General features: G+C 40.8%; 1 protein-coding gene across 5 annotated transcripts in view; it reads right to left on the bottom strand.

Annotated features, from left to right (window-relative positions):
* LOC139994505 (pseudouridylate synthase RPUSD2) overlaps positions 1–26,470 on the bottom strand; it is a 172,737-nt gene that overhangs the window by 129,369 nt on the left and 16,898 nt on the right. The window contains exon 3 of one of the 5 annotated variants that reach the window (XM_072017233.1): positions 24,811–24,871. The exons of 2 other annotated variants lie outside the window; for them this stretch is intronic. In XM_072017233.1, the coding sequence (XP_071873334.1) occupies positions 24,811–24,871 (61 nt within the window). Of the gene's footprint in view, positions 1–6,613; positions 7,331–24,810; positions 24,872–26,470 lie in introns of those variants that run through there. 2 more of the 5 variants (XM_072017231.1, XM_072017232.1) reach the window with 2 other exon arrangements.

The raw sequence follows: 26,470 nt of genomic DNA, 5'->3' as shown, positions 1-26,470 counted from the left end.
GGTTTGCCCATAAAAGCAGGGAAGAAGGAAACGCTGGTAGGGACACGCGCAAGATATATACGCGTAGCGATACGGTCGGTGCTCGTTCCGAACGCAAAAGTTTGTCCAAGATCCTGGATCTATGTGCCTCTAAGAGAAGACACACGACCGATAAAATCGTTCTCGATCACGAAACGCACAACATTCTCTCTGACAACCCATTAACGTTTTAAGCTCTACGAAACTAGAGCAACCAGACCGACAAAGGGAGGGGGAAATTAAGACGGTAGAAGCTAGAAATGTTCGCGAAGCCACGGGTAAAAGCCTGCGTTTAAATTATTTCGCTCTTGTGTGGAACAACGAGTTTCAGTGTTACCTCGAAATGCAAAGAAAATAAACGCTTGTTATACAAGATTCGAAATAACTCTTGGTATACTTAGACTACGTACGTACGAAGATCAGAGGCAAAAAATATGATAAACAATTATGAAATTCAACAATCAATTTCGCGTTGCCAAAACCGTGCTTGCATTTGGTCGTAAAATTGAATGTCTTCTTGCGTATCTATCGCACTATCGAACATTCCAAAAATGATTATTTACTTAATTACTTACACGAAGAATTATCAGGAATTTTCAACAACCTAGTTTTATTTTCACAGTTGTTCTACGACTTCGATGCGAATTGTTTAGGAGATCCAACGACAACCTTCGAACCATAAAGACAAGGATCCTTTGAACCAAGTTGCGAAGAAGTCCGAAGTAGCAGCAACTACGATACTTTCCTATTGTCCAAGTTCTTCAATTTTCAAGTCACACTTTTCTCGGTCATTATCAAACTTAAGAATTGAGCAAAATTTAGAAACGACCCGCAGTCGATAAAATTCCGAAGGATATTTCGTCTGGAAAATTATTCAGAAGCAGATTGCCCTTTACGACATTGCACGGATCGATACGATTTTCGCGCAATTTCTTCCCCCGTAAATTCGTGAATTTCATATTTCAGGAATTACGGTAATGCAGTGTCTCGGCAAAGGTGAACCCCGCGACGCGTAAAACCGGCTGAAAAGCAGCAAAACGATGGTAAAGCGATGGCAAAGTGCTCGTCAAATTATAGGTATGCAGCCAGCGGACGTTTACGACGCGCGCTTCGACCCCATCTACTCGGGTCGCCACTTGCTCGATTCGAACTTCCACTAAGTGTCCGCTCTTCCTCCACGCTTTTTACATCGTTCGCTTTAACAAGCTCGGGTGAACGAACCCATTTCACCACCATTGATGGATTTTAAGAATGACTGCGCGGGAATCGTCGAACGCCATCGTCTTTTTTCCACGTCCACGTCGAATTTGAATAATGATCGAGCGACTTTCGAAGACGTTCCATATCACGTGTCAGGTTTTCTTCTCTTTGTATCTTGTACGATTATACAAGGCGATTTAAAGCAGCGAATTGGATACGAGCCCCTTGCGAGCCAAATCGATCGAGTCCGTTTGTAATAAATTTATTGATATCGTTATCGCTACTATCTTGCGCGATAATTTATCAACTAATAATATTGGGAATTTTCGTAAAATTATCGAGCAGGAATATATGTAATAATTTTATTAAAAGCGCCAGGATATTTTCGTAATATTTTCGATTTGTTAGGCTTAGCGTTGAAAAAGATGTCGGTCTTACGAACCTTCGTAACGATACAACAATCGTTGCAGACACGGCACAGCGAAAATTATGAACGGCGAGCAGTTTTGTCACCGTGGTATACGTATATTCAAACTTCAAAATTAGCGAAGCAGAACTGCAACGTTACTCCGAACCCGTTCTTCGCTATTTATAAATTACTCTAATAATAATAACCACGGTCTTGGACATTGTAAATCCGTGCAATTTGTATTTGCGGTGAATTTCATTGAAAATTCGAAACACGATCCTAACGACACGTGTTTCCGCTTCGAGTCGATGTTTTCTGAAATTGCTACGACTGCGAGGCTCGGTTCGAAGGTTGCTTGAAAGTTTGAATATTTAAATGTTTGAACATTCGAAAATTGAAATGTTGGTAAAATCTAAAAATTAAATATTAGCATATTCTAAAGATCGAATATTTGAGAATTTTAAACTGAAAATTGAAAGACTAGAGAATTCACAAATTCGAGATATTGTTGTCATAAATCAGTGCTATTTCTATTTGCGACAACTTTCGTCCAAATCTAAAACACCGACACGTGTTTGCGCTTCCAAGACTGCCAATTTCGAGCGATTCTAACAAGATCTTTAAACCGTTATGGTCGTTGAAAAACGAAAGATTTTGCGATCGTCATCCAAATTCGAACAGGTTCCCTCTCTTTCTTCGTGCCCTCTTTCTCTATATCTTTTATCGCGTGGCTACATTAATAAGACGATTGAAAGAGAAATTAAAGCAAACGAGGAACACGTCAGCCACGTTCGTGAGTCATGATCAACTCGTCGAGTTTTGCGAATGCTGCTCTACGTGACAGGGAATAAAAGTTTCTCGACTGCTTATACATGAACGTTGTCGAACTAAAGAGTTTTCGACGGGCGAACGGTTGGTATAGACCCTGTTTTATCCCAAGCTGTATTCGATATTAACCCGCATTCGCAAGGTCAAAGTGATTACTAAGTTATCACTTAGGAACCACCGAGTCAAACGTGTTTCGTGAGCTTGAAAAACAGCCCTGATATAGCCGGATATTTTATTCCAAATTGAATTCCAAACCCTTCGTTCCTTGGTCACGATCCAAGAGACACGTATATATTTATATGGTACTTTGTTTGGGCAAATTTTTCATGTATCCGACGAATATTGTTACGCGTCGGTCGAAAGACGAATATTTCAATTCCATTTTAAAAGTTATGGTCGTGAAACGTTTCTCTATTATTAATTCTTTGCCTCTGGCTATAATTGCGATCAGATGTTGTATCAAATTTAAATTGAAACATGGAATATCCTTATATCGCTCGAGTTCGAACTGTTGCTAAATTTCGCTACGGACTGTCTAACAAGGAGGATACACGTAATTTATGTTTGTCAGAAATTAAACGAAATATAAGAAAATATGGAATACGTAAGTAAAAAGGCTGCGATATAGAGCTTCGTTTCTTGCTGATAATAACGGGCTACGGTTCGATAGCTGACAAAACCAAAACGGCACGAAGGTTCATTCTTCGTTGATAAGTGCTGGAACATGCGACACACGTGTTCCTGCACACCTTACGCGTCGTCTCAGTCACATATTTCACGTGGTATCGGAAACGTTTCTTACCGCGTCGTGTGCGGAAACCATAAATCCGTATAAGTATTTGCAAAATTCAAAGATCGAAGAACGGTGATAAAATAATATCAGAATAATTTACGCGTCATATTTCATATGAAATCCATTTTATTGATATCGTTCAGAACGTCGGAAGGATCGGTTGTCACGCATGGTCGAATAAAATGTGCTCGAAACTCCATCGTTTCCGATGGTGGTTTTCAAACGTCAGATGAAACGAACGTTCGTAAACAATGGTTTTCGTCATCGACTAACGTGTTAAGTTATATCGATTTTATCTATCATTTCGCGCGACGTTTCCCATTTCACACGAGCATCCGATATTCGGACGCCTTAATTGTTAATAACACAAATTTCAGCCGCGACCGCCAACAGCTAGACCGCAAATGGCGAAACCGCCAACGATTCGACTGGTGTTCCGTTGAAATAAACAACGCGGCCACGCGACCGTTTAGTTCCATGCAACGAGTCACAGATTCCTCTACCTCGCGTACGAATTCTAGTCAACGTTACAAATGCTACATTTTCTCTCTGCTTCTCGTCATTTTCGTTCCAATTGTATTTTTCTGACGTTAACGAAGATTTTAAATGCGAGCGAGATGTGGAAAAATACATTTTGTTCGAGACCGAGCAATTCTCGGACGAATGCAAAACGCTCTAATACGTTTGAAATTCAATACAACGCCAATGTCTTTCCTCCAGCACCAGAAACAATTCTACAAAAGCGGCATAAATTGATATTCCAACAAATCTATGACTCATTGTATTTCATAAAATGCGCGCACACCAATCCAACTCCATAAAACGTACGTTCTGTTGTAAGCAGAACAGCAACAGCGACCGGAATAACACCAACTATAGCCGACTCCTAAGCGTCTATTTGTTTTCCGCATCCTTGGCAACTTTCGAGTACCGGTGCATAATACTTAGCGCGATTATCGAGAATCAACGAAAGACTGTATCGTACGTAACTACGTATACACGTACGTATTACGTTTATATACCTATACCTACATATATAGGAATAATTTGGAAATCATTTCTTTCAAGTTAGCTTGAATTTTGTTATTTTAGAAAACTCTTTGATAGAAAGTTTCGTCGGTATATATAACCTGAAAGTAGATCGTTGATAGTTTAAACAAAGTTTCGATATTTTCATTTCTTCGAAAACACTCTATATTTTTATTGGAAGTTCCAAATATTTCACTGTAAAGGCCAGTGGCTATATACAATGTAACAGATAAGTATCTATTTCAAAATTTATTCGAATTTTTAAAGAGATTAAAATAGCAAAGACAAAAATTAGGCTTCGACGTAAACGATCCACTTTGTGTCTGTGAAAAAATATTTGGTTATTTCCTCGAAATATTATTCCACGTTTTTGATCGATATCGTATATAACTAACGTGAAAGAAGATACGAATCAATTATTTCGAAACGCACGAGCACTCTAACTCACAGAATTTGCGGTAAACAAGGCAATAAAAAATCTCTACAATTTCCATTAATTATATAAAAAAGAAAGACAATAGTTAACGTAGACCAAGTTCTAGGAAAAAAAAAGCGGGTGTAGTTTTTCAAATCGTTGCAGTCGTTAAAAATGCAAAAAGTTACACGCGTACGGGAGTAACGTGAAACAAAGTTCATATTCACCAAATGATAAACTCAAAATTAATAGAAAAACGCGTCTTTTCTCTCGATTGGAAGAATGATTTTGAATTTTTTATCTACAATATTTGTAAGCAACGCGAGACGACGTCGTGCGATCGCCTGAATACAGAAAAACGCGAGAGAAGAATCTTCGTAATTGACGAAGACTAATTCTCACCGTGAAACTTTTCCCGGACGACGACAATTAACGCCAACGAAGTTTCAGCTTCGAAAACAGGTTTGCAGCTTCTCGGATTTGTGCATTCGTTAAAAAATGCATTTATCCTCGCGACGAAGCAGGATCGTTTTCGCGACCGGTAAAATATGCATCAGCGGCGGGCAAGTTCCTTCAATCGCGACGACGAATAAGATACAACGGTCGGGGATCGACGATAATTGACGTTCAGATTTAAATCGTTTCAAAATAAAACCTTCTTCGCGAGGACGTTCGCCTTGAAGAGGCGTTTAGAAACGAAATTCTCCGAATTTGTTAAGTAAGGACAAGCACAGATTATATAACTCGATAAAATGATACGCGAAAGAAGCGCACGAGCGTACTCAACGTTGCGTTAACTTAGTTAACGAGCCGATGCTCGTTTACACAACGTCTCGGTGTCAAAATCGCGGCTGGATTATAATTAATAGCAACGAAATGGACACAATAAGCGAGGCACCGCGAAAGGACAACAGAGATTTTTTAATCAGAGCAAAGAGACGTGGTGATTCGCGTAACGCGATGCCAAGTTTCATTCGGATAAACATCGCATCGGAGCAAGATATTTTTCTACGACGGAACCGCCTCGTGCCGCGGACAATAAGCAAATATAAATAAGACGCTAACGTTAGGTATTCGCGGTAGCGTTTTTTCGCGTGGTCATTAGTAACGAAAGCGCGTGCTATCTTGGCTACCTGAGCCGAAGTAATCGCATTATTCTACCTGATATCGTTATTCCCGTTTAAACTAATGTATATACACTGTTATCAGCGCGTTAATATCTCTCGCGTCCACCCGTCAGCCTTTTCCGAGAATTGTTTTCGCGTTATACCCTTAGGGGGTCATTCCAACCGAGACCAATAACATTATCCTCCTAATCTGGCCATCAACAAACGCTCGTGACAAAGGAAGGCTTCGCCGAAAGCGGATGCCGCGTATTATATGAAAAGCCTATTCGTTCACGCGATCATAATAAACAAAGCTAGGACAGAATTTTGTTTATGGAATATGTATACAAAGTTCGTACGATGGTTCATTGATTCGCGTTCTATTGCCTGTGACTTTTCGTTCAACTAATGTCTCATATTACGATATACAAATTCCATCGATAGAAATTTAACTAATTGGTAATTAACGCTTCGGTAGATAAGAAGTCTGTGACAATCGTGTTCTTCGATGTTCGTTAAGATAAGGCGGATAAAACTTTTAATCGTAAATATATTTGTAAGAAACACGCACGAAAAATTACTCCATTGCGCGATAACAAATGAAATACCACTGTACCCTTAAATAGAAATCTATGAAAATCCACAAAAAACAAGACGATCGACGCATACCGTAAACGAAAAAACTAAATATCGTAACTCGTAATTCGTTCGCGTAATCGAAACAATGAATACGTCGATTCGCCGACGGAAATTCATCGGATCGATATAGCAAAAGTTGAAACACGGAGACAAGTACGACGAAGAATCTATCCTACCTTTCGCGGTTCAGGGGCGTAGATGCCTGGCAACGGGGCGAGCAGGTGCAATCCAGGATTCGGGATGCCAGAAGCGGGGTGTCCAGGCGGGATCGGCAGAGGCACCAGCTTCAGGCCCCAGGGTAGGTACCAGGGCGCCGTGTGGTGCATGATCGCGGCACAATCGTCAACGATTCCACTGTATGGCGAGAACAACGCGCCAGGATGCGTTTGCGGAACGGAAATAAACGATTTACCACAGGATCACGGGGCGTATTCTACGGCTAACGCGTTTTCTTCTATACGATTTACGATTTACGATTTACAGGCCGAACAGCCTCAAGGAAACGTGTGACGAAACGATCGAGGCAAGCAACAGGATCACCTTGGCATCTTCCAACACGATTACTCGGGAATGGCTGATTTTTCGCGCGATTCTATCCTCGATCCCCTATTTCAGGATTTAATTGCTTGATCACACGCGTGACGAGCTATCGTTAGGGTGCACTGACGTCATCGTAGAACGACAAATTTCGTCCTGAGAAATTCTCTCTGTTCGATCTTCCTTTTTATTTTCTTGTATTTTTTGTATTCGGTCAATGGTCGATTGGTCAGTGGTTTCGTTTATTTCGTCCCTCGTCAGGTTCGATCGCCGATCACGATGATACGGAGTGATAGACGAGATTTGTATAATACGTACGCACCGAACGTGCACTCGGTGAGCGCGCGGCAACGACTGATCACCGATCGAGCGTCGACGCTCGAGCACATGGCCGCATCGACCCCCACCACCTCGTTCGAGCTGCTTCTAGGCCGCCAGACGCTCGCACCACACCCCCTGCCCACCCCATTTTCCACCGATACCCGCACGACCGTTTCGTACCTTTGACTTTTCCATCCTTCGCTCCCTCTACTTTTCCTTTTCCACCCCATTGTCTGTCGTCTTTCCACTCTTACGCACCCTTCGCCCACTGGTCGAGCCACCGTTATTCGTGTACTCTCGTCGTTTAGACGCTTCTTCCTACCGGCGGTGACACTAATAAAAAATACATCGAGCTTGCTTTTATAAAAGTGTAAATAAAATTTGTCCACTTGACTCGTGTAAAACGAGGTATTTCTATCTTTGTCGGTTTCACGAAAAAAGACAAAGTTATCTCGGATAATTATTACCAACGTATCACTAGTTAGAGATTACAACAAATTACTGGCGATGATAAATTTTCTTACATAAGAGTAAAATGTTTGGTCGTTTCAAAGAAACAAGTAACTACAAGTAAACTTTGTAAACGATTTATATTTATACTCCGTGATATCATCGAAAACCTATAATCCGTAAAACGTATATTAAAAAGGTATGATCCGTTTCTAATTTCTATCTGCGAATTTAGAGAAGATCCCACGATTTCAAGCACGAACACCGGGTCTGGAATTATTTCGGCATTAAAATAAAGCCCACGATCGGGAATAGTCGCCACCGATTAAATTACACGGCAATTTCATCGACTCGTTGGAAAGTTGGCAGAGATTTGACCGGAATTATTTACATTCTCATTAAATATAATTACCGACCGACGCAGGTGCTACCTAAAATTGGACATACACCTGGGAATATAACTGTATCTAACTTCAGCAGACGAAGCATACTCGTAGACTATCAAACGAGATCCCATATTGCCCCGATTCTCCCTTAACGAATCACATATTTATAAACGGTGGCCTTCCCCGAGACCGTCGAATTTCCGCGAACAAGCTCGGTTAAAACGCCATCAATGAAAAAGCGCGACTCCTCGAAATATTCATGCGACGTATGTACAGTGACTCCGCTCCACTGCTGGTCAGTGATGAACGTTAAAGTATTCTCGTTGTTACAACGCCGATAAGATACGCGTACAGCAATTTCCGCTGAATTATTGCTTTTTAAGCGATATCGGAGAATAATTGCGAAAGAGACGCACATATCCCGGAGAAAGAAAGAACGCGTTGTAAAGATAATGATAGAAGAATGACGGGACGATGGTCCTTAACGTGCTTAATTCCTTGTTTGAATATCGTATTAAAGTTCCTCTTAAAACATCGAAAACACTTTTTTGCTTATTAAAGAACAAATAAAGATAAGAGAGAGTTCTCGAAGGGCGAATGAATAAAAATATGTCGTGAATCTGTCGCTGTATTATAGCTACTTTATTATTAAACACACTTTCGTATTACTTTCACATTTCATAACTGAAAACTTGTAACCCATCATTCGCACGCCACGAAGCGACGAAGGTATAAGAAAATTTGCAGAAAATACAATCTTCGAGTCGACGAAAAAAGAGCAGAAATATTCAAAGTTCTCTATTCTCTATCGGAAACTTTCCATGCAAACTTCGTGAAAGCAACAAGCAAGGAACGTAACCTGAAATATAACTGTTGCAGTTCGTAAAGTTTTGGATAAACGCAGATAAATTTCGATCGCGTTGCGTTAATGCCGCGTTACTTGCTTTGCTTTTAAATAGGGCGCTGTCGAAACGAGTCGTTCGACGTTATTAAAACCAAGAGAAATGACAGGCGTCGGTAAACAGCAGGTGCACCCGGTGCCGTACGTTAAGGCAAATATTGATGAACAAACGTGCATTCGCTCAGAGACGAACGGCTCGAATATTAATATTAATGCGACCGTCATTACACTTGCTGATCACGGACCCATTGCTCTCGCGGAGGTGACCAGTTGGATATATTTCACGGCGCATTCCCTGTCAAATTTGAGAATCTATGTCAAACTTGGAATAGATCCCGCTACCATGGACTCCAGACGTTGATCCACGATCATTGTCAAACGTGGCAAGTCTGATTTAACAACAAATCCATAGACTTCCAAATCCTAAAATTTAGTTAAAGCGTCCTATCTAGCATTTTTTAATTTTAATAATCTCTCAAGAAAATCATCTCTTAGAGCAGCAATCAGAGGAAAGAAGTAAACGACTTATCGTCTGGCCTACGTATTTTCCGCCTATACTGAAAAAATAACACCGAGCGTTTATCGTACGTCCACCTATAACAATGATCGCTATCGATCGTTGCCCGTTCGAACCAAACGAAAAGGCGCACTCGACAAACTGCAAATCACGCTTTCGTGGAACCGCGAACGAGAAGAATCAGAATCAGGGCGGGAATGACAAATACAGGCTGCGAGGAACACGGTGACACAACGAGGCTCCGTTTTGCAAGTGGAACGAGAGAAAGACCAAACACGCGCGAACATGACGTTCTTGGACAAAGAATAAACGTCAGTCCGACGAACGAATCGATTTTCATCGGCCATTTGCTTCGACCCGGTTGAAACCAGGTAACGATAACTACGGAGGTGTAGCGCGTTTGTTACGGACGATAAATTCGTTTATGTGCGATTAATTCCTTCCCTTGTAATTTCTTTGGAAAAACTTAACCTGTTAACCGAGTTTCTTCTTAATCGAAAGTTCTTATAAGCACGGAATTAAACGTTAATAAAGACAAATCAACTTTAGCTGAATTGATTTTAGTTTTTGCAAATGTATTACAGATACGATACAATTCGCTTCTAATAGAAAGCGAACAACGCGTAATAAAGTACTGAGAATCTTTAAAAATAAATAAATAAATAAAAATCTTCAGATGAAATAGTTATTTAGAATTTTTTAAAATTACCAAATTTGAGTAAAAGATTGACATTAAAAGTATAAAGCGGCAGATATCAGCGATTCGTAATTGTTCATAAAAATTTGTACTCCACGTATATGTCACACACTATGTTCAAAGTTGTTCGAAAGTTCTTCGTTTCGTGGAAAAATTAGATTCTCAGCGTCTCTTTCGGCTGATAGGATTTCTTCGGCAGCCCCCTGAAATGCAGGGCTTCCTCTCGACTCTTTGCTTTGTACGCGATATGTATCGCATTCATGGGGATTGATCGTCGTACAGGGGTTACTCGTTTTTCATTCGATTCTTTCTTATCCACGTTTGCTTTTAGCGGCTGTAAGTCACTCGAACTTGAATATATATATATATATATACATAGAAAATCCTGTGTATAAATTGCAATATTAGACTGAATATCTGACGCTAGTTCCTCTTTCAAAGTCCTCGATTTTACTAAATAAAAAGTACCAATTACGAACAAGTCTGCGGACTGTGCAATGTGATTCACCGCGACAAGTTTCACGGAAGCTAACGAGCACGTTGCGTTAATCATGTAAAGAAATTTTCGAACCAATGAACCGAGTAACGCAGTAGCGATCAGATAAACGTATATCTCTCTCGATATCGCTATAAAATACGAATACGTTAATGTTCCTTGTATCGGATTATTTTAAACGAGCGCGTTTATTTTTAACGAACAACCGATTAATAAGGATGACTGAATCGCTCGAAATTACAAAGGAATACGCGACTGAAACCTGTAGCTCGAGAACAAAAACAGTTTTTCTTTCTGTTTGAAGTCTCGCCAAGGTCACGCTTTGACTGCTTCGACACACCGGTGAAAGGATTTTCAAAATCGCAACTGGTCGCTTGGTCTACGCTGACAACCGATTATTATCTTACTCTACTATCGTAAGGTACAGGTACTCGATCGTATAACGTCATATTTTTGCATTGACGAGCTTACGTAACTCCAAGCTGGTTAAAGCTAGTCAATTTCAAAGTTCTGTGATATGTCTCATAGGATTCTAGGATATTCCAGGAATTTGATCGTGCTCGCGAAGATCGTATTCGTTCAAGAACTTCCTGGAATCATCAATGTCGCTGTCTTCATTTTTTATGTTTCTTCCTTCTTCGTATTACGAGCGTTCTTGCTTCATTCTCAGAAGTCTTTTCACGCTATTTTTTTCTAATCAAATCTTTTTCACGCTTTCTTACACTTTGCATTAGCTCTTTTTATCGCTGAAACGCTTTTTCTGCTATATCATTGAGCTAGAATTTCCAAGAAACGAATAATCCGATTGAAATCCTTATCTAGCGGATTGAAATCTATATTAACTCTGTCATATCAATGAGATCATTTTCTACAAATGAGAATTACCGCGTAATAATCACCATAGACTATTACGTATCCACAACGCGAAGTATCTACTTCTCTCATGTCACAAGTAATTATCTGCTAAATTAACCCGCAACGCTGTACATGCCAAAATAAAAATTTGAAAACTCAAGCGTAATAGCATCACGCAACCGCAGAGGACACGGAAATTAAAGTTACGCTCGTACAAAACTAATTCGAAGAAGCGAAAAATGCAGGAGAACACGCTAGTCGATACAAAGTCGAGCGGTGCCGGTTTATTATCCAAGAACCAAAGGATACGCAGACAGGCACGCACGCTATCAACGCACGAGATTTCCAGTCATTGACACGAGACTTCGTCACGCGAGTTTTTGCGTAACGCGCCACGTAACGCGACATAACGTCGCTCGATACGGAATAACGCGCTCGCGAACCTTGAATTTCCTCCATCGGATCGTTCATGCATAACTAAACTGCGGATGTTTATGCTAATTTAGATTTATATCAATACAACTAAAAATAGAGTTCTATCTTTTAATTCTTTAAGGGCTATATATTAATTTATCATGTCACAGATACTGCAATTTGTTTAAATTTCATATAATTCTAGAATCTAAATGAAAGAGATGGAAACGAAGAATATATCGAGGCGATCTCTGAAATTCCTTTTTATAGCCACTAAATCGAATGAAAGCTAAATGTTGCGTTAACGCAACTTTCGTATTTGATGCCTAAATATTTGATCTAACTATGTAACGACTACATATACCGAAACTTATAATGAAATATGCTCTAGAATCAAAAGCAAAGAAAATAATTATGTTAGGCAAGTTCAGCAACAGTACGGGATAAAGATAGCGTATAGTATATCGTAACCTACGTTACCAAGCCCAATTTCTGGGCTAATAAGCGCAAATGAATCAAGTATAATGAAATATGAAATGTCATATATATAATTTAATCGACTTTTTCAATGAATAGCTAGCTAATTTCATTATTTCGGATTTATAAACATTGGCAAGAAGATTTTGGAATTCTTACAATGAAACTATTACAATTTTGTCGTGGTACCAGAGAATATCGATCATGTATAGGATTATTTTTGAAAAAATCATTTAAACTACCATATTGATTCTCGTATAATCGTATATTCGTCTTACATAATTATAATCTTTTTAATTTGCATCGTAACCGTTATGATTTCCGTTATTAACGATTTGAGATTAAAAACATAAAAGTATAAAACATGACCGTTCGTTTACACGCGTGGACGAGGAACGATGAACTCGGGGTGAAACACATACAACCATCGCGTATCTCGTTGCCGACAAAGAGCTATGCTCCTGGCTATTTGCTCGCACGATATTTGTACACTCGTTCGTGGAAGATTCGCGCCGGACGCTGTTCTTTGCGACTTCCTCAGCGTGCAACGAGACCCACAGTAGCGGATAACTCGAAATTAATGGCTCGATTCCGCCCACTACAATTGTCCCGGTAATAAATGTGCGCTGCGTTGTATCTTTATTGGTCGCACCCCTGTACTTATTGGACGATGTTTGCAACTGCAAGACCACTGCATATTCTTCACTGGGTTACGATTCGCGATTTTCTATGTTCCTTGATGAAAGATCTCGATGAAATTAAAACGAAAAATCATAAAATCGAAGTGGGAAATCACGCATAGTAAAGATCACGAATCCGAAATTGTTGCCTCGTCGATAGTATAAGTGACAAGACGATAAATTTGTTTTCAACGGAAGAGGACAGAAAGAAAAAGAAACGTTCCAAGCGAACGACGCTTTACACGATTTATTCCGCACGCTCGCGATCCTTCACATCGCGAGACTTTTACTTTCGTTGAGTAACGAGGTATAATTAAAATGTCTCGTCGAAGAATGCTCTTCCCACTTTCTAACCGGCCACCGGTGAACGATTCGCTGCGAAACAATTCGTCGATTTTCTGCCACCGTGCGTCCACCTCCGCCACCAAGCGCACGAACAAATTTCGCGTAAAATCTGGCAATACCCTCCCGTTGCACGATACAACGTGCAACCTACGCGCTGGTTAAAAATACCTGACGAAGAAGCGATCCAAAGTAACGGAGAGATTAAAGCAATGGGAAGAGAAGCAGAGGAGATTAATCCCTTAAAGAGAAAGATTTTTGCACGTCGTTTAGGTAGCAAAAGCGATATTTTGTAGTATAAGTAAACGAAATATTAGGTCATTGAAAGATCGATACCTTTGAATATACGTGACATTTTTGAAAATTCAACAAAATACAACTGAAAAACATTCTCCACAAGATCGATTTGAAATTGAAAGTTTGAAAAGCTAGAAATCGATAACAAAATACGTATCTGCCCGATCCCGAGTAGCGAACTAAGGATAACTAGATTGGAAATAACGATACAACGACAGTAACAAACAACTGATTAAAAGAAACGATCTAAGGGATCAGCTCTGGTTGATTGTTTGAAAGGGAACCGATTCTGCGAAGCCACCTGTCCGCGATTTGTCATTCGTCGTACGTAGTTGAACGGATAATTTATCGCGACTACTAAGAGAGTGGTAAATATAATTGGTGCTATAATCTGTAATCGTGGAACCGGCCCAGGATGAATACGCGACCAGGAATCTCTTTCGCGGCACACGCAAAGTCGACGATAACGCGGCAGGCAACGTTTCACTTTGTGCCATTTCGGCTGGCTTACGTAAGATTAAAGATTACGTCTCTCTCTTCTCTCTCGGTCGTTTCTTTTCTTTTTTTTTTTTTATCCTTTTACAGCCTCGTAAACACGATCGATCAGTCTTTATCATAGAGGATCTACACGCAGTGATAAATAATTGGAAAATCGTGCTATCGTGTGATATTTGGTACGTCGAAGGATCGTGATCGTTGAATATGAATCATAATGTAAATAATAAAAACGCTTCGCCTTTGGCCCAACGTCGATACATAAAAAGTGGATTGTGAACCGATGCCCGCATCCAAGAATAATTTTCACCGTGCCTGGGTTGCGCAACGCAAAGTTTCGTGATCCATTATCGACTGCATTCGCTGGTCATCCTTCGGTTTCTCACGAACTCTCAACTTTCCTATCGATATACCGAACGGTGCTCGAAACTTTTTGAGCATCACTCCCATCAAACTAAAAACATTCCGATATATAACCAGGAGGCAGAAGTGTTATTTCAAAAACCGATAAATTGTCCGATTGTACATGGCGTATAGCGTACGTTAAATTCACTTTATGAGCATTACGTAAGCGAAATTTCGCGTACGCTTTCCCTACATCGTAAAGTCCCGAGAAGGAAAGTTGCGAAAGCGAAGGTTGAGATCTCGAGGCTTCGCGGTCTCCTGTTTGGCAGTGGCTCCGAAGAAGCTCGGTGTGGTGCAAAAGGAACGCATGAATGAGCAGATCTTACAATGTAGTCCAATGGTCCATTCATATGGTTCGTAATTGGCATAAGTTATTACGCGCAAACGCTCACTAACTAAAACGATAATTAATCCTATCATTGGCAAAGAGACTGACAGATCTTGCACCATAGCCTTTGACGATGATCTCTTTCATTGAAGCGTATCGCGAGAATTCAATTACCAGTGGTAACGCTTTAAAATTATCTACTATATAGTTAATGACGCGGCAAACGTGATATGCAAATAACGAATACGAGTTCATTAGAAGGGGAGGAGGATTCTTCGCGTTCGAACACCACCTAATTGCAATGCAAAATTAAAGAGAATCAACGAGCCCTAACGAGCTGGGACGAACTTTCACCCTTAAGCCTCTTCTATGCATACGAAAACGTGTTTCGAACATACTGGCTCTATTTTGATGTTCTTTGAGAACGATGGTGCGAGAATGTGCTATACGATGAACGAACGAGCGATTTTAATCACGAATGGTGGAAAATTAAGCAAATATTAGAACCGGAGTATTCGTTACGAGGAAAGAGCGAAGATCCGTATCCCTGCAAAAGTGAACATTTCGGTGACTCTAAATCTGTTCCACAGCGGTGATTTTCGCATGACTGTGTAGATACATGAAAAATGACCGTTATTGTATCAAAATAGATAGTACAATTTAGCATTGCAACGTGCAAGGAGAGTTAGATAGGACATTTTAACAAAAGAGGCGGAGCACAAAGGTAACCAATTGCTGCGCGGAAACCTTGGTTCTGCTGAAAATCTATTTTTCATCGAATGGTGTTCGAATGGTAATGGAAAATTGATACGGTCGAAAATGAATAATGAAACGGTGGTTGATGGGTTTAATGTATTTGGAAAGTAATCCTGACACGTCGGCTGCCACGTTTCTCGATGAACGATGACCGTGCCACACCGAAAGACACGAAGCCGAGTGTGTTTCATTCCGATCTCGAGATCGGCTGGATGAAGAGAAACCGCGTATAATATTCGCATGGCGGGAAGATGGGCACGGCAATTAGGGTGAAATGCCAAAAACGTTGAAAGACGTCGCGTTCATCGCCAGATACCTCGTTGAATTATATCGGTGGCGTTTTCTTACCCCCCGTGAAACGTCAAAATACCTGATTAGACAAAGTCGATTATAAATCAGCCAGCCGATCGTTTATATCTTTCCCGCGGGTGTAATTCTGCTAAATATATAATTGCAGCCGGGCCGAGATTTTCGTGGAAGTACGCAAGACCAGGTTCTAATTGCAGGGAGAAGAGAACGACTGCTCGAGTGTCTCGGCACGAATCGGAGGAAATTGCTTGTTAACTCAGTTTATTCGAGTATTAGTCCCATTCTGTTTCCTCGTTTCTCTTCTTTCTGTCATTTCTCTCAGCTATCGTTATGACATTACGTGTCTGCGCTTTTACTTTCCTTCCTTTCGTATCTAATAATAATACGTACAGTCAATGACAAGTCTACTTATGTTCGTCCCTTGAATTTTTTTATTATTATATACATTTTTATATTGTATACCGTATACATATACAGTCCGTCGATAAAGTCTTTGTACGCTTTATTTTTAATAAAGTAAAAGTCCACGGTTTTACCGCAAGGTAAATATGGACTTTTTTAACCGACGTCACGCGAAAGTGATTAAATTACATCGATCTTTCGAAACTTACATCGATCATTTACTAAAATACCAATGCGGTTTCACTCGACTATCGAAAAAACGTCACCGATGTATGATAAATACGTATGTATATATATTCCAAATAACGAGTAAACAAATATAATGTAAAACGCAGAGATGGAACACTCGACGAATGTACGATCGTATCGAAGCACGCTAGATACGTACATACATATACGAAATATTTCTACGATTTGAGAAACTTAAAGGACGATCGCTCGAGCGTTCCGCGATTGAGAAAATTTCCGAAGATGAAAGAGAGAAAGAAAGAGAGATGGGGTAACTCATCTCTTTGATGTGTCACCGCACCGCGCGCCGCTTCGTTTTCCCGGAGGCTTTGCTTACACGACACGGTGCTTGTTCGACGCCGTGTATCTCCACCGAGTTTTCACGTAAAAATAACGCCACTGCAACCAGATGCTGTCTGTATCATGACCTACCTTCATTCGAACTTCTACTCTGTTCTCCCTTTCGTCGAGGCGGTTCGCGTTCGTACGATCGTCGACCGTAGAAATTATACGCCTGCCCGACAGTTCTACCCGTTTATTTTTTAAAGTCCCTTTAGCATCGTGACTATTCCTTTTACGATAAATTCTACGATACAAGACCGATAATGTCGTCAGATTTTTAAGGCAACTTTCGATATTTATCGATCATATCGTTTCTACGTCTGACAGAATTTCCAAATATCTTTCGTGCTCCTTTAAACGCAATATTTTTGTGCCTCTTGATTATTTAGATCCCATCGAACGAACCAAAATCAAATTCAAGGTCCAATGTCGCTGACATCGATCGTTCGCGTTTTTAATTAAAAATCCACTACTACCAGAGACCGCGTCGACTTCGCATATAATAATAACGTTTCGCGTCCATCCCCGTCAGCGCGAAAATTGAACAGACAAAAAATGGGCGGGGGCCAAAGGGTGAAAGAGGCGGGAAACTGTCTACTGTAAAAATAACAACGCGTCGTTAAAGCAGATGCAACAATGTGCATATACGGAACAAGCCACGATCTACTCTAAATCGACCATATAGCAAGATAAATATTATCGAACGATGTCTCGTTTCGGCTGCAACAATATTATCCCATTTATTTCGACCCACCCTCTGCTTGTTTCGATTTCAAATACACAGTCTCGCTGAGAAGAATTCATTGTCCTCCTCTTCGTGTCTCGCTTATAATTTTGTATTGCTATCGTTACTCTACTTTTATAACAGTCAACGCTATTTAAAACAATTTTTCAATAAACTAAAGATTTATACACAAATAGCGTGGGAAGACTTAGCGACGACGGCGATGAATTTACCTACAGAATTTGCATATCTCCAGCTGTAATAAAAAAATGTTAAATTACGATTTTAATATTTTCTGTTGTAAAAATATTACGGGGATTTTGGGAATTACCTGTAGAAGTTATATTTCACGTAATTTTTCAATAGCATAAGAGAGCTTAGCGGTTATGGTCATGAATGTTAAAAATATGCAGATATAGAATTTTACGCTTTGAAATTTCAAAGTGCAACGGAAGATTAGGAAATGAAATTTTTATATTTTGTCTTGCGGAAACATTACCGAAGCAATGTTCGTAGAGAAGTAATATAATCCGATATAATTCGACATCGTTGAAAAAAATTCTGTTGAAACTTGCAGGATTCCTGGACATCGAAAGAGGATTTTTAATAATTTCACAAAATTTTCGGACGATGTCGACATAGATGACATAAATGCCATAGAGACGATTCCACTAAAAAATTTCTTCCAAAATAAAAGAAGAAAGAAAAAGAAAGAGAATAAAACGGTCAAATTTCCACTTAGAACGAATGCTAAATTTAACAAGAATAAAATCAATTTTCCTAGTCTCGTAAGAAGCGATCTAAAATTTCAAAGAGGAAAAATGAGAGAACGCGGTCGAATTTCCCCGCAGAACTCATAAACACATCACACGTGATCAAACGCATCATCGCTCGAATGCGGAAGACCATTCGCAGCCGTAACAACGACTTGGAAGAGAGCGTGTGCAGACAGACTGCGGTTGGAAATTCAATGTTCTGCATTGCAGTAAAGGGACACACTACCGACACCGAGAATGCCTTACAACGCACAAGCTTAGTCCCCCTTTAGCTTGCCACAACGTATTTCAGTCCGCGTGCAACCGTCCACCATTTTTCATCGTTCGTAGTCGCGCCAGTTAGATTTCGTGAAAGCCCGCAACGGCGCATAATGATAGCCTTCTGGTGACAACGACGAATTTCCAAGTAAAAAATTGGATTTTGTACGCCACTCGAATCGCTCCGATAAAAGAAAACTATTACGTACGTCCTTCGTAACTTCTTGATCCGGATGAAATATAAAAGCAAAGCGAGAGAACTAAGATCGATAAAAGTAGCTGAAACGAATTTCATTCGCTGGAGTCTCTGCCCTCTATTTATTGTGTTGGAAAGCTGCAAAAAATCTGTATATTAAGTATAATTACATACACGTTTAAGAGATTTACGTGAAAAGTGGCACGACTTAACAGAATTCATCATCCGACAGTTGCGCGTTACGATAGCAAGCTACCGTGTATCTTAGCGTACGCGCTAATGACTGATTAATATTCCTCCGTCTAGCTGACGATTTAAACTTAGATCTCTACTGTGATCCAAAATCGACGATACCAAGATTTGATATTTCTGCGAGAATTTATCCCTTGATACTGTATTCCTTACTTCAACCCTTAATAATCAGAAGAGTACGATAGATCTGGCAACTTCGGATCTAGCAACACAAGCAAGCAAGCAATTTTCTAAATTTCAATCAGGCTGTAGTCTGATACCCGACGGCTGGCGGAGACGCCATCGAGACCTTTTTCCAGCCCACCCAACCGAGAGCTCCTATTATCAGGCACGCACTCGAACTTCTATCTCGCTGCCCTCTCTTTCTCTCTGTTCGTCTCGCCACCAAGCTCTCGCTACTCTCTACTATTCGAGGTATCGAGCCGCGATCATTGACCGTGCCGAGTTATCCACCGCACCGGAATCCGCTTAGCCCGCTTTTCTCGCTTCTCTCCTATCCGGCGCGCACACGCTCTCTCAACACACGCTCTTCATCGCAGCGTTTTGTTTTCTCTCGCTCTGCTCCTATCTCTATCCCCTATTTTCGTGGCTGCCGCCTGGTTCTGTGTGTTCCATTCGGCAAAAGCAAGCGGCGCGGAGCATTGCAATTGGCAAGGGAGACAAATGTGGCGGGGCAGAAATTGGCCGTGGCATGTTAGGAGCTGGACAGCCAGGCCAAGCAGACAGAGGGAGGATGGTTCGGATCGTGAGCCGAGTATGTCCGTGCCAGCCCCGAGTTATTCGCATAACCGTCTCCTCCAACCTCCGACGAGCCATCAGCCCGTTTCTTCCGACGTTTCTCCTTTCGCGCGACCACGACCACGCGCGCAAAAACCCTCTTTCGATCCGCCTCACGAAATGAATAGGCGGCAGGATTGACCATATTCGCGAAATCAGGACGAGAAACTACTGGGTCAGGATTAAGGATATTTCGTCGATCCTCCGGCATGCTACCAGCTTTCATAGAAACTATATGACATATTCGCAACAGTATGTAAACCAATTGGGAGAAGTTTCAACGTTCTATCTCGGAGACACGTTAAATTGTGGAGGTGTAATGTAAGAGAACTAGGAGAAAGGAGGGTAGGGAAGGAGAAGAAAGAGAAAGTTCGTTCCATCAAAAGTGACGCAGTCGTCGGTAGATTAATTTTCTTATCTTAACGAACCTATACTTTACTTAATCACATTGGTAGAAGCAACATCAGAAAATGTAACGCATAAAAGAAATAGTTCAGTCGAAACGATTCAGTCTACCGTTAGAGGCTAAACGATTAAGTAAAAACCTATTAAGAGATATATTTGCTGTCAAGAAGTGATAAAACGACGGTGGATGGAGAAATTACAGATAGAATTTATAATTTTCCTTAATTGCCGCTTATTTGATGAAGTGCCTATATAGAAGCCACCCTATGGATAAAGAGTCAAGTTTCTACATTTAGAAGACGAATATTGACTTTCGACTGTTTCGGGCAGGAATTCGCTTCTAATTGAATCCACCGGATGACAGTTTGAATTTATTTTAGCAACGAGAACAGCATGTAATGTTTGGTGAGGAAACACGTATCAGTCGCTTCGGCCGAATTTCAAACTTCTGAATCAACAGTCAAATTCACTTCTTCGCCTCGGCTTTTCCATCAGACTCGGAGTTTCCTCCAGAAACCTGATGACAGTACTTGATGATATTCGCTACGGTAACGTTATTTACTGCGCGAACGTCGAAAAGTCTGAGCAGCAAAAAATAAAAAAATATGCAGCACGTCTATGTTAAAGTACAAGATAAATGAGAGGAAGGTAAAGAATACACGAAGCTGTCGCCAGGAACTCGAACTTGTTAGACATTTTTATCAGGCACTTAGATATTCGTCCCTTTTCCAAGTTCTGGAATAAATACCGCGCTATTTCTCACAGTTCTCTTACACATACGTACCTTCGAGCGTAATTGTTTATAACATCACCTGATATTTATGGACGAGGATGTACCTTTCATTTAAAAATCCTTTATAATTTCCGATTTATGGTCTGAAAGCTCTACATTTGTAACGTATCGTTTAACCGCTAACAATGATGGAAAGTGACTTGGAAAAACTGACACGAATGCCTGTGTTCATAGATGTAGTTAGATCAGTCGGTGTCACCGCTAAACGTTTTATTTTACCACCCCGCTATATCGCTTCCAGTGACCATACCTGTCGTAAATGGTTCCAAAAAGGTTTCCTGCGTTCGAATATAATGAAACCTTCAAGTAGATTCAATGAACTTTCCGTGTTTTACTATAGGTATACATAGTCTGGTACAATCGCGCTGTTTCTACTAGTTGTGAAAAAAAATTGCCAAAAAAATTGCACGATGACCAACGAATCGAGAAATTTATGAAACAGAGAATCGATCGGTTTGCCCTCCGAAGAATTCGCTTTATGGAATCAGCACATTGCGGCGACACAGAGCTGTCGTAACGCAATGCCGGTATGAAAACATTTTCGAGGATGAAAAGGCTATGAATAATAGGATGATGTCATTCACAACGGCCCTTAGAAACACGTCGTCGCTAACAAACTCATCCACAGTTCCACATCTGCATCACCAAAATATCCTCGAAGCCTCTTCGCTGTCACTACGACATTGTCTTCGAACGAACCGATATCCGTCGCGGTGATAAACGTGAAACTACGATGGAAACGATGGAGCGACGCTGAGTTGTCATACAGAATTTACCGGCGTGAAAAATGAACGTAGCAAAGTGAAAATGGTATTCACCGATGGTTACCAACATGCCGGAAACTAGGACGGCCTCGGTAATTCAATACGCATCCGCCGTGTTGCTGGAACTCGACTCCGGGAACTTTCTTACCCCTTGACCGACGATACACCAGGGATTTCAGTGGTAAATCGCGCCGACAACGCTTAGATCCTGGTTCAATCGGATCGACATCAAGATGCGACACTTTGCGGGATTATGAAAAGCGTCGCAAATGTCGAAACGCTGTTCCAACGGAGTTCTTTCGTCTTCCTGGCGTCCCGATGGACGTTCAGTTTGATAAACGAGTCGATTAGTTTCCGGAAACATCGAAAGTTTGAAAACTTTAAAAGAACGTTTGAAATACAATAGAATCTGCATTATCAGAACAGCGATTAACGAATCGAACGAGAACGGCGAGCTTTATCGCGTCGTTCGCTTCTATAATCCATTGAACGTCAGAAGAACCAACCTATAGGAATTCCAACGAAGTACAAACTCGTACAATATCGATGAAATCGATACAGGAACATCAAATAGGAGGAGATCAGTAAAGTTTCCAAACGGAAGCGTAATTTTAATCAATGGGGTGGGCGATATTCAAGTTTCGTACTCGTGATATCTCAACAAGCGTTACGTGACCGCATTGATTAACAGAATCGCCAAACACTTGCGTAACTAACCATAAGTAACTCTCGATCGAAAATTTGAAGCTTCCACAAACTTCGCCTAAACTGTCCCACCCCTTATACACGTTTTTCTTCTCTTGCATACAAATTCGCCAATACCGAATCGAAAACTAATCCGTTTAATTGCACGTAATTAACGGCAGTTCCCATTAAACGAAGAAACACGTTCGATCCAGTCGCGATACAGATTCTCGAACGCGAACAAAATAGAGAGGGCTGGGACGGGCCTACGATGGTGGGAGGAAGAAGACAGTGGGCAGACGTTATATTTAGCGCGAGCACGTGGCCGGGCATATCTCTCTGCAGTGAAGAAAAGCTTATGGCCGTGTATGTGTAGGTACCTGTTGCCCCTGGGGACGCCCAGGCGCCTCCGCCTCCTTCACCTTCCGCCACCTCCGCCGCCGCCTCCCCCGAAATCAGCAGAAATCCAAGCCGCGGGACGTGGACCCTCGAGCGACTGTGCTTTGGCCCATCGCCAAATCTCGTGCCCGGTTTTCACGGGAAGCTTGGCCGAGGCGAGAGAGCACCGCCACTCTTTTTCTATCTTTCCTCCCCGTTCTTTCTTTCTTTCTCTACTTGCTCGTTACCAGCCGTGCCAGGTGTACATGCGCTAGTTTACCCCCAGGGAGTCGCGTTTCCCAAGATGAAAGCGTTGGATAAAAGTGTCGCGAATGGAAGTGAACGCGGTTTGGCTGAAACGAATCGGAGAGGATGATCGATTTCTCATATCTCGGGAAGATGTTGTACTAAGATCTGGATTAACTCTTTGCAGTCTTTGATCGAGTTGAATCTCATACTGTATCTTGTTACATTCTTTTCTTCTGTTATAACGTGTCATTAAAGTTAGAAAATCAACGGAAATGTACTTAGGTATCGTGCTTTCGTCCTGGATTTTTCAAATATTATAGATGTTGATACAGTCGAAATAAATCTCGCACGAACTTTCGAATGCTTATTAAAAAATTAAAAACGAATCGACGCGTAAGCTTCGAAAGATCATATGTACGGAAGAAGATCGTGAGACGTAGTTCCATCGACGATTAAGATGTTAGTAAGCGTGTTTGCATAATGATATTTCAAAGAGAAAAATAGCACGATCGAAGAAGGTTGACGTCACGGATGATGGATTCGAGACCTAAAGTGACGATAAAAGGTGATGGGACAAGGGTGATTCTTGGTAGATCATGATCGAGGCTCTGTCGTGTAATATCAAAGATCGAACGCTGTGGGCGTTTAATCGTTGTAGGATCACGACTCGGTAAAATGTTACTTAGCACACTTTAAGGGGACTGTTGTACGCTACGTTGTACGCTGGTTCGTTCACGTTCCAAGGCATCGAGTGACATTTAGATATTACCGAGACCAAAAGTGATAGAATCATCGGCATAAATCAATTTTCACAATCGGTGTTATTCGAGTCTATCGAAACGATCTGTCGAATCATAAAAATCCTTTACGCAAGTAATTTTAACCTTTGAAAGCTAGCAACCAAAATTGAATTCGATTCAATGTGAAATCAGCGTATCTTAGATTACACTGGATCTTCGGTACGATTACTCAAGTCGAAAGAGAAAGCCAGGCATTTTTCTTTCGATTTCCTAATAGAAAGAAGCCAATACGAAAACCGAGCATTCGAAATAGCGTGGCAAAAAACTCACAACAAAAATAAGAACAAACGAGAATTGGAGCAATAGGGGGAGAAAGCAACACAAATGGCACGATGCACGAGCGATGCCAATGATCGATGGCTTGGGAAGTTTCTGGTTCAAGGCCAACCTGGTCCTGCCGCTATCGAGAATAAAAAAAAAGAAAAAAGAGAACGCAGGTGACCGCGACTGAGAGTTGCGTAAGTATGTGATGCAAAGATCATTACGCCGGAGTGACGTTACGTTGCGCGCGTCTCGGGATGACCACCAGCTGATTAATTAAGTGAAAGTAATCTCGATGTTACGCGAGCAAAAGGAAAACGAACGAACCGAGGCAACCAACGTGAGCGGTTAAGAGTATCCGATAACAATGTACAGGCTTTTACTTTGATCGGAATGACTTGGATCTTATGGCATTACTCACCGATGATTCGATGAACGGGACAGTTGGAAGTTTCGAAGTATAAAAATTAATTAAAAGGAACCTGAAAAATTTGAACAATTGAAGATAGAAAAGGAATTTGAAAGTTTGGAAATATAAAAATATCGAGTTTTTAAGAATTTAAATATTCAGAAAGTGGAAAATATGCATATTTGAAAATTCGTTGATGGAAAATTTATATATTTAAATATTTCATAGAGTTTGAGTATTTGAAAATTCGGAAATTTAAAAAAAAAAAATTGCTTCAAAGTTTTGACCCAATAGCATTTTGTGAATGCCCGAGAGCGAAATAAATGTAATATAATCGCAAATTCTAGTGGATTCGCCCTCCTTCGATAACTATAACGTTATCGATAATCGTCACAGAAATGGCCAACCGGTGAACTAGATAGGATTATCATATGTCAGTTTCGTGTCTGAATTACCGGGTCGTGGAACGTTCACTTCCAAGCGACTACTCTTACCGGTTTACGAGTGCACAGTTTCTACGACTAGATAGAGAAACCACGTGTGTATAACTCGCAAGGGGCCTTAAACGACCTATCGTTCGCTCAAACGCCACTACGATGCGCTTGATGCTCGCCGCAACAGGAATTCGTTCGTCTTTCAGCCACCCGCTGAATTATTTCGATCTGCAGAATGAAACTCATCGAACTCTCCAACAATTTCATACCTCTCCCGACGAACATCGAACAAACGCTTTTATTTCGATACAATTCCGTACGCAAACATCTTATTTATTATATCTTCTATTCATGTCTTTCTTTATTTACCAATTTATCGGTTTGTTGGAAAAGTTCGCAGCTCTCTTTATTACGAATTTCTATCAAATAATGAAATGTTCGAACAAATACTGCCCTTGGGTGAATACAAAAGAGAATTAAGGGGATACATCAAAAATTCGTTATCTCATCGAATCTCGCAACATCGAAGTAACAAAAGAAGTATAAGTAAAAAGAAGAAGAGTAAGTAAAGTAAAAAATCGATCCGGAATAACTTAAGATCTAAGTCTCTAAAGTTTAACAAAATTTCTCCTTTTCTTGTGCAATTCGTTTAACTTCTGCCCTTGAATTACATTTTTGTTTCAAAATGTCAGTTTCCAAGCATGTGAGAGAAACTATTGTTTGTTCGCGTATTAAACGTTTATGTAACAATTTAACAACGGATATGACTGGAAGCGGAGAAGGAGGCAAGGAAAAAGATCTCGTTCGAAAACCGTTCGATGAAAAGGCATAGATCGCTACCCGGCCATGGTTAAAAAGCCCTCAAACGCGTTTCACCGTCTCTGAAATTTGCTCCCCGTGAAAAGGCAACGAGCCACGAGTTACGCGACAAAAGCAGAACAAGAATCAACGAACGAAATAATGACGTTGACTAACACGAAACAATCTATGTATATAAAGGAGAAGGGCACAATATCTGGCAATTATTTTTGTCGCCGTTCGGGGCTTCGTATCAAGACATCGGGGCAGAATTAATCGCAGCCAGCAGCAAAATGATTCTGCTCTGCGGGCGACGATGTTTTAATAGCCAGCATGGCAGACACCTTTTATCTTTTGAGAAATCACACGGATTACAACGACGAATTCTCGAGGGATGTAAGGATGCACAATGCGATATCTCATTTGCTTAATCGTAGAAT

This window comes from Bombus fervidus, chromosome 14 (genome assembly GCF_041682495.2).
Source record: "Bombus fervidus isolate BK054 chromosome 14, iyBomFerv1, whole genome shotgun sequence".
Taxonomy (NCBI): domain Eukaryota; kingdom Metazoa; phylum Arthropoda; class Insecta; order Hymenoptera; family Apidae; genus Bombus; species Bombus fervidus.
Note: the sequence above shows the minus strand (reverse complement) of the source record. Positions and strands in the feature narration are given on the sequence as shown.